The sequence below is a fragment of the Neolamprologus multifasciatus genome, chromosome 11 (assembly GCF_963576455.1).
Source record: "Neolamprologus multifasciatus chromosome 11, fNeoMul1.2, whole genome shotgun sequence".
NCBI lineage: Eukaryota > Metazoa > Chordata > Actinopteri > Cichliformes > Cichlidae > Neolamprologus > Neolamprologus multifasciatus.
This window is the reverse complement of record NC_140449.1, coordinates 10,801,290-10,810,299: the sequence shown is the minus strand read 5'-3', so window position 1 is coordinate 10,810,299 and position 9,010 is coordinate 10,801,290. Positions and strand designations below refer to the sequence as shown.

The following is a 9,010-nucleotide window of genomic DNA, read 5'->3' as shown; positions in this document are numbered from 1 at the left end:
ACTGCAGAGGAAACACTTGTGTTAAAAACACCTGGCTTAGAGATTGAGATGATAGTATCGCATGGGAGTATTTTTGTCTATTTTTGTGTCTTAGTCAAATATCAGTAAGCAGCCTTTTGCACATACTGATAAATAAGAACAAAGGAATTTGTATTTAATACTATTACAGTGGGTTTCTGCTGCTGTGATTGTGTATTCGAGTACATAAAGGGTTCTCTAATGCAAAAATCAGCAAGATACAATTTCTCTACAGACCTAAGCTCCAGAGGTCAGACGTCAGTGAGACGGGCTGACCCAGGATCAGTTCAGGAGCAGAGAACTCTGGGCTTCCCAGAAGAGGATGGATGTAAGAGGAGGGGGGGTTCAGTTGAACAGCATCACCAAAGTCTGTCAGCTTGATCACTGGCTGGGAGGACGCATGTTCCACCACAATGTTTTCAGGCTGTGGGAGCGGGATAGGAGGATATAGGACACAATTATCAGACCTAGAGAAGCACAACAGCCGTGCAACAGCTTCCCCAAAATAAGATTTAGATTGTAATGCTTTGTTTGTTGAACTGTTTACTTTGAGGTCAAGATGTGCTATCCTCCAGCTGTGCAGGTAATGGAGAGCTTCAAGAATATCTCTGAGGTATAAAGCAACTTTCTCCTCCGTCAGGTTGCCCCAGCTCACGATGTAGTCCAGGAATCGCCCCTGGTCTGCCCTGATAACACAAACACAACATGCATTTTATTTATTTATTTATTTTTATAGACAAATCTAAGTATGTTTTTCAAACAGATGAGATGACACAGTCGTTTTACTTACATCTCTAGTACCAGTACGTAGCTGCTGGCTGTCTCATACGTGTCTAGCAGCTTGACCAGATTGGGATGGTCTAGATTCTGGAGGAGTCTGATCTCCTGCAGGACCTGTTCTCGACGCGACAGCTTCTTGTTAACATGCTTTGCAGCAACTGTGCGTTTACTCCCTCTCTGGTCGCATCGCTTAGTCACCGAGAACCGACCCCTGCAAGGCAAAAATGAGTAGTTAGTAAACTGAAACTTGAGGAATAAGACATTTCATTTGTGTTTTACTTTAACTGATTTTAAAGATCCCAGGAACAGACCCTGGACTCACTTTTTAAAAATATCCTACATCAAATTTATAAACTATAACGCCCAATCGTGACTGATGGACTCGGATGTATAATGTCTACTTCTTTGTTGATTATCTATATCAGCTTATCCAATGTACAACCTCATTTCCAAAAAAGCTTGTGACGCTTTGTGAAAATGTAGTTTCTCATTGCTTAGTAAAGTTTGAACTTGTATTTGTGAATGCAGTCACAAAATGTATTAAATGATTTGAATATTGCTGCATTCTCTAACCAGCTACTAAGGAATAAGCAACTCATTCCTCATGTAAATACTTTCACTTGTATCATCTGTCGCTACTGCTATTACTACTACTGCTATATATATGAGTGCAGCTCCTAATTTATTAGCTTTGATGTGGTTGAGAAGCACTGCGTGACAGGAAAACACACCTTCCTAGTTCAGTAATCTCTGTGTACTGGGACTCAAAGCCGTTTTTCCAGAGAAGTTCGCTGCCATCGTCAGGGGTTCCTGAGACAACACAGGGAATTCACAATGATTCAAGTATACTAATCAAAGTTAAAAATTATAAAATCAATGTTTTAAATGTTTCAAACACCTGCGTGGCATAATATCAAGAGACATACACAATGACAGGACTCTGACCTGACACTCTAAGACTGGCAGAGGACGTGACAGCGCCTGCTATGTTTGTAGCAACGCAGGTATACACGCCGCTGTCCTCTACAGACGCGTCCGTGATGCACAGGGACGCCTCTCCGGTCTCACTGCAGAAATGGAGAATGAAAGGAAACAAAGCATGAAGTGAAATTCACAAACTGATACTGTAATTTGCACACAGTTATTATGACTTCATATTCTTTTTTAACAACATGAATGTGTTAACTGAGTTTGTTAGCAGCACATCTGCACCTTTACGTCACAGGCTAATGTAAGATTTGGATTTTTCTAGCTAAAAATCAATAAAAGAAATTCAAGTGAGCCCCTCCCCACACCTGTAGGTCATGATGTAATGTCCGTTGTTGCTCAGAGAGTTGTTGTCAGGGCCACGCCAAGTGATGGTTGGTCGGGGGCGACCGCAAACTTTACACCTCAGAGTAACTGCATCGCCACTCTCACATGTTGCATCACTAACTGGAATGAGGAACTCTGGGGGACCTAAAAACAACAACAACAAAAACCCAGTAAAGCTTATTGTTTATCTTTTTGAATTTTTACTCCAAATGCAAGGAAAGATTTGCTCCTTGGCTGAAGCAACAACGTGCACGTACCTTCATAGATAAAGTTGGGATTCAGAAGCTGAAATGACAATTTGAAGACATAATTAGATTTCTTGCACAAATTACAGTGGATGGGGGGGAGGGGAGTCGGTGGGGTGGCGTTTAAAGTGACACTTTTCTACCTTGACAGAGACTTTGTTGGCCAGGCTGTCCTGAGACTTTCGGTAGCCGTTCTCAATTTTCCTGCCCTCCTTGTCTCTTTTCTCAGACTTCCGGCGAATGCGCAGTGCTGTGTGCCACGATAATGACTTTCTAAACAAACGCAAGAACAAAAATGGAGAAGTTTCAGGTTTCAGGTTTGCATAATCGTAATCACTATGACTGTCGTGTTTTCTGTGGCAACCTAAAAAGGAAGGAAGGCTGCTTGTGCTTACTTTATGGTGCCTTCGGAGAGCTCGGGTGTGACTGAGGATGAAGTGTGTCCTAACACGTAGCCAGGGATCCAGCCCTCAGCCGCAGGGCAGTGCTCATTGGCTGCCCGGTACACCAGGAACATGTTCTGCTGGTTGCTTGCTAGCATTTGGACCACCTCACCCTGCACCACACTGATCTCATCCTCCTTCACTGCCACATAATCCTGAGTCACTAGCATGGTGGACACGCTGCTGCTGCTACTACTGCTTTCACTCTGTCAGGAGGAGAACACATTAAATCATGAGTTACTGCACACATTAACACACATGAAAATACATAAATGCACATATGTCTAAAAGGGAAATGTTACTTCACACCAATCAAATGGATAGTTTGATTGCAGGGAACATATATAAAAATGAAATTGAGAATATGTTGAACGCATGCAGTGCAAAATGCTTTTTTTTTTCTTCTTCTTTTTTTGAAAAAGCACTTGTTTGTATTTAGAGCAACGGGCTGACAAGTTAGACTGAGAAGTTACAAAAGCACAGAGCTTATGATCCCCCCGGGCAGGGATGATGAAATGAGGAACTTTATGTTTTCAAAGACAAAGACAAGTTTTCAAGAAGAGGTGCTGAAGACACTTTGAAACAAACAGGGCAGGTTGTGGAAATTAAAAAAAGCAGTTTGTGCAAACAAGCTTTTAGCCTTTGTGAGGTGAGAAACCATCTCACCAGATAAAAAGCCATTTCAAAAAGAAATTCTGTTGGTACTGTCAAACAAACAAGGCAGGTTGCGGAAAACAAAACGCTGTTTGTGCAATCGTAAGGTTAATCTCTGTGAAGTGAGAAACCATCTTACCAGAAAAGAAGCGGCTTTTTTGAAATGTGCTAATGTTTTCAAAAAACAAAGAAAAAAAACCCGTCCCATAGCTTTTGAAAGGAGATTGGAAGTTATCACCTAATGGAAAAAAGAGATAACATGTTTTTGAAATGGCACTTGTTAATGTTTAGTAGCTACAGTTGGAAAGCAAATGCATACTGAAGCTCAGAGAGAGTCTTGAAAAGCAGATACAAGTTTCTCTGTGACTCAGATCCACACTGTTAGTAGTTTCCGGAAAGGCAAAAATTCTCCCTCACACACACTGTCGGTGAAGTTAGTGCACTCAGATAGGTGTTATTCTTCAGTCATTCAAGTGTTTCAGCAGCAGTAGTAGTTGTTGAATTTAAAAGCCATTCTCAGAGCCAGCGGCAGGTTGACTGACTGGCAGACAGGCAGCCACTAAGGGTGAGGTTAGTGACTAGTAAGTACTCTAGGCCTCGCTGAAGCCTGGGCCTCGACTTGGCATCTTACCCCGTTGCTCTGGGTGGAGTGTATGGACTGCTCGCTGGTGGAGGAGCAGGTGCTCATGCGATCTATGTCCTTACTGTGGCTGGAGTGGCGGTGATGAGAGGGAGTCCCGTGACTTCCTCTGCCCAGAGAGTCGCCTCCACTGCCACCATTGTCACTGGGGTAGGAGAAGGAACCTGGCCTGCTGGCAGGAGAGGGAGGCAGTGCGGGGACTATGGCCCAGAAAGCGTTGCCTTTATGAGCTGGGCTGGTGGGGACAAACGCTTCCTTTCCTCCTCCTCCTCCGGGAGTTTGAGGTAATATCAGAGGTGAAACTGTCCCAACTCGAGGGCTTTTGAGATGAAAATTCAGAGGAGCTACTGGCATCTGTGGTCTGCCGGCCATTTGATGCTTCGGCATTTCCTCTGAGCCTCCGAGAACCTGTCTGACACTGCTGTCCGTACTACCTGATGGCCTGTTACTGTTATTACTGTTACTTCCATGAGGACTATCCAGCATCCTCATCTTAGGGACCTCTGAGGCTAACAGCTCTCCATTAGCTGTGTTGCCTGAACGGGGGTTAGAGGAGAGGGACTGAAGTGGCTGTGGGTGGCAGAGTGACCACATACCTGCTGATCTGTCGGGACCCTCAGGGCCCGGGGGGTGATGGTGGTGAACAGGCTGGGGGAGGCGTGAGGACGGCTGGGGGATGCGAGATGGTCGGGAGCGCGGGCCGCACAGGGAGGAGGCGCTACCCCCTGATCCTCCAGAGCTGCCTTCGCCGCCACCTCCTCCCCCCATATTGCAGGTACTGTTGGAGCTGCTGCCTCCTGGTAGACCTGCATTACTGCTGCTGCTAGGTGGACCGCTTGGCCCGCCACCTCCCACATGGTTCCTCTGATACTCTATAGGTGACGTCAAAGCTGTGGGAGCAGACAAGTTAGCTTTTTTTAACAACTTAATAGCCCTCTTAAACTAAAAGGACCAAGAGTGTCAAAATGTTTTATGTAAAAATGTAATTTTGTGTGTTACAGTATTCACAACAATTTCTTACCATTGAGGAAATTTCTCTGATTCTCCAGGATCTGGCTGACCTGATAGATCCAGACTTGACTGACTCCAGGACTTGGTGAATGGAAAGTGTACCTCTCCAGGTTGCCACTAGATGACCTGGAGGTCAGTGTGAACTTGCAGGGGTCATCAGCATTTTCTTCTAGACCCAACCAGCTCACCTGAAGTTATGTGGCAGGCAAGGGTGAAGAGACAAAGATAAGAACAAATATATAGATATGAAATAAAATAGAGCAGGTTTAGCTTCATGATCAAGAGGTACAATCCAAAGTAAGTCCACAGTTGGTCTCAAAGCTATTTAAGTGAGCTGTATTCACCTTAATGCTGTTCTTGAAGAGGTAGCCAGGAGTAGAGAAGCCCTTCTTTTTGTCCAGGGGTTCACTGAAGATAACTATCTGCTCAAACAGAAACACTCTCCTCTCTTTCATCCTGGATAGGAGCCCTCCGTCCTGGTCTGAAACCATGAAAGTGTCTTGGAGAAGCAATCTGCCCTGAGCCACAATTTTACCCTGAGAAACAAACAGGCAATCCAAAGAAAGTTCTAGATGATGAAGGAGTTTTCTTAAATAGTTTTATAAGTTATTAGAAAAAATGAAAACACACAAAATCCGACAACAAACTAGAGCTGCAAAAACAAGTGCACACTGACACCTAGTGGCAGTTGCCTGAAACAAGACAAAAAATGTGAAGCATTTACTCTATTGTATTATTTATTTTGGAAACATTCACACACTATCAGAGGTACCAAAGGGAGACTTACATCAAAGCCTTGAAGGCGCCCAACATTCATCATGTCATTGCAGCGTTTGGGGACCACGCACATCACTTCTACAGCTTTCTGTGGAAGAACACGAGAGAAAAAAAGTTAAAAACTACTTGCATATTAGACAAAGTGACTAAGAATATAAATCTAGTTATGATACTTTCACAGCATTCATTGGAAAACACAACAGATTATTATTGCTTCATTAGTTTTGTGCTGAAGCCTGGGCTTTTTCTCGATTGTACCTCCAGCTCTGTGGCATCCACTCCAGCCTTCTTAGAAATTTTAAGAAGATCCTGTGAAGAAGTTAACAGAGGTAAGGGGAGAAATTCAGACTGTGTTGATCATAATTTATGTTGTACAGAAAAAGATTTACCTTCAGTAGCAGTTGGTACTTCATTATGCGCTGGACAGGTTTGATGAGTAAGTCAGTGAGCTGCAGTCTGTGTCCCAGTCGCTGCTTCAGGTCCTGAAGAAAAATAAAAATCTATCATGTCTGGGGCCTGACTCATGACACGGACAATACAATACAGATAGCATGCTGTGGCTATGAGGTGCAAACTGATTAAACAATCTTACCTCAAAGTACGTATCAATATACTCTGACACGATGTGCTCAGACTTAGGCTTGTTTTGGCAGTACACAATATACATGTGCAGTCTCCGTTCCTATATTTGGAACAAAAACAGAAAAGAATATTACAGATAAGAACGTGTAATATCCTCTAACAAAATCATGCTGCAAAACTAGTGCATTTCTTACTTGTTTGACAAATAAAGGTGCCAGCCGGTCAGGATCCTCCAAACACTTTTCAAGTTCTCCCAGAAAAAAACTGTGAATGGATACAAACATGTGATTTAACCTGCCAAGAAACAGCATGTTGACATTTTCTTTGTATAATGCTGCATATGCCCTGAAACATGGGCAGGTACAGGGGCGGAAGGATTCTGCCAGCGTACTCTTTGTGCCAGTCATAGATCTGATGGATGTTTCCAAAGACAATCTTGTCTTTTCCTTTCATGTCATCTGGAACTCCTTCCTCTTTCATTCTGCTCATGTAGCCCTGAAAGAAAGAGCCACCCAAAGTGTAAGAAGCACAAGCAAACGCTGACCGAAAACTATGTCCGAAAATGTATTTATCCAGATTGTTTTCTTTTCTTACCTCCACCACTGATCCCAGGTCTCTGACATAGTCTCTCTCAGTCTCCACCAGCTCCAGAAGTACATAACTGAGAGAAAGAACACAGAAATTGACGAATGCAACGCTCAGCTGTGGATGAATATCAGAAATGCTCCATATAAGCACACGAATGAGGACAAACATCATTTACTGTCTGGGTTCAAACAGCTTTTGTTTATAAAAACACCAACAGGACTTATAACTCACTGTCTTCTCTTGAGGAAGCCAGATTTGCGCTCGTCCACCTCGTCGATGGGTGAGGAGGAGGAGAGGAGGGAGTTGTCGGAGGGATTGAGAGAGGGAGAGCTGCTGTCACCTTGCTCCACCAACAGAGAACTGGGACGGTCTTCCAGTGACTGAATTAAAGAATTAAGAGGCAGAAAAATATGTTCCACTTACTTATCTTTATCGAAATGAAGCGTAATATACGTGGCGGCCAGTCTGCATGAGTATACTGGGGATAATCGCCAGAGTGCAGTGCCCATTTGTTGGAACAGAGGACAGCTGGGATAGTTAGTCACAGTTTTGACAGATGACTTGCTGGCAATGATGCCATTCTCTGTCACTAACACCAGAAAGAAAGCGTGCGCTTGTATCTACATCTATTAAAATTGTTCTGTGTGCAAGTGGGCCTCATTTGCAAGTATTTGTGAGTGTTTATGAAATCCATCTCACCATCTTGCTCTTCACCAGTTCTTCAATGGCACTGACCAGTTCAGCCGCACTGGGTGTCTCTGAGCTACTGGGACGGCCAGACAGCCGAGATGCAGACTGAAAGAGAGGGAAGAAATGGAAGGAATAAAGAAAACTAACGGTTAATCTTCAAGACACTGTGAATGGAGAACTTTTAGGTGTTGCATGCATACAGGAGTCATACATTCTTAGAGACTTGAGCTCACCATTGTCGTGATTTGGACCTCGATATTCCACATGTCCAAATAAAGACTTGGTTTGTGTGATCTCCCTAATAAAAGGGTTAATTGGGAGCCAACTTGGAGCCAATCACAGACTATATTCTTGGGAAAACAGGGGTTACGAGGTGGGTTTAGGTTAGGGGGAAACTGTGATTGGAATGCTCTTCAAGCACACGCGCCATAATTAATAAAATAATAAAATACTCCATTGGTTTGCCTCTGCTACAGAGCTTAGTCGGAGGCACAAAGGGCAGGGCGAGATTTAAACGATCCACAATACACAACCATTTAATGTCAGAGACATTTTGCTACTGCAAAGACATGTAAATGGATTCACTTCCGCAAAAAAAGAACAAAAAAGAAGAAAAAAAACATGCAGAGGGAATTTAATTAGACAAGAAAGGAAAAATCTAAATAGGATCTTTTAGAGGGTTTCACATGGACAGATAGGGAAACTGGGACAGAAGAGAAGCAGAACAGAAATCAACATAATGCTGGAGGAGGGAACATGCAACCATTAAGAAAATAGGAGAAAACAGGCAGAGTTATTAGTGCCAAAATAAAGTTAAGCTGTTATTTTAAGCTGTGAGTGGAGGAGCAAGTTAAAAATCTTGCTGCCTATGAGTCATGTGGATTAAATAATAACAGAACAAATACAAACAGAAATAAACAAAGAAAAAGCTCAAATATATGTCCACTTTATGCTGTTCAACCTATCTTGTGTACATCATATATTTATGACTGCGTATCGATTGCTCTGCATGTCCCCACCTTGTCATCCTGAGAGTCGGGCTGAAGCAGGCTGTGTTGCTGGATGGCCATTGGGGGAGGCAGCGGGACAGCGTCCGCCCCCTCTTCTCCTTCCTCCTCACCGCAGCTCTGCATGCCCGATGAGGAAGACTTGGACAGGGTGCCGCTGCTCAGCCCCTCATTGCGCATACGCTGGAGAGAAATAAAGAACAAATGGTAGTTCAGAGTCAGACATGGTCACAGTTATTCAGCATTACGGTGCGTCGACTT

At 43.6% G+C, this 9,010-nt stretch overlaps 1 protein-coding gene across 2 annotated transcripts in view; it reads right to left on the bottom strand.

Moving 5' to 3' along the window:
- Positions 1 to 9,010, bottom strand: part of triob (trio Rho guanine nucleotide exchange factor b) — a 120,605-nt gene that overhangs the window by 11,189 nt on the left and 100,406 nt on the right. For both annotated transcript variants that reach the window (XM_085176286.1, XM_085176285.1), the window contains 22 exons: positions 8,762 to 8,932; positions 7,752 to 7,847; positions 7,284 to 7,432; positions 7,059 to 7,125; positions 6,856 to 6,959; positions 6,659 to 6,728; positions 6,475 to 6,564; positions 6,272 to 6,364; positions 6,141 to 6,191; positions 5,893 to 5,970; positions 5,450 to 5,641; positions 5,116 to 5,293; positions 4,086 to 4,984; positions 2,753 to 3,006; positions 2,501 to 2,630; positions 2,370 to 2,397; positions 2,094 to 2,256; positions 1,744 to 1,865; positions 1,530 to 1,608; positions 809 to 1,009; positions 566 to 704; positions 256 to 442 (listed from right to left, as the gene is read on the bottom strand). In XM_085176286.1, coding sequence (XP_085032412.1) covers positions 256 to 442; positions 566 to 704; positions 809 to 1,009; positions 1,530 to 1,608; positions 1,744 to 1,865; positions 2,094 to 2,256; positions 2,370 to 2,397; positions 2,501 to 2,630; positions 2,753 to 3,006; positions 4,086 to 4,984; positions 5,116 to 5,293; positions 5,450 to 5,641; positions 5,893 to 5,970; positions 6,141 to 6,191; positions 6,272 to 6,364; positions 6,475 to 6,564; positions 6,659 to 6,728; positions 6,856 to 6,959; positions 7,059 to 7,125; positions 7,284 to 7,432; positions 7,752 to 7,847; positions 8,762 to 8,932 — 3,541 coding nt within the window. The remainder of the gene's footprint in view (positions 1 to 255; positions 443 to 565; positions 705 to 808; positions 1,010 to 1,529; positions 1,609 to 1,743; positions 1,866 to 2,093; positions 2,257 to 2,369; positions 2,398 to 2,500; positions 2,631 to 2,752; positions 3,007 to 4,085; positions 4,985 to 5,115; positions 5,294 to 5,449; positions 5,642 to 5,892; positions 5,971 to 6,140; positions 6,192 to 6,271; positions 6,365 to 6,474; positions 6,565 to 6,658; positions 6,729 to 6,855; positions 6,960 to 7,058; positions 7,126 to 7,283; positions 7,433 to 7,751; positions 7,848 to 8,761; positions 8,933 to 9,010) is intronic.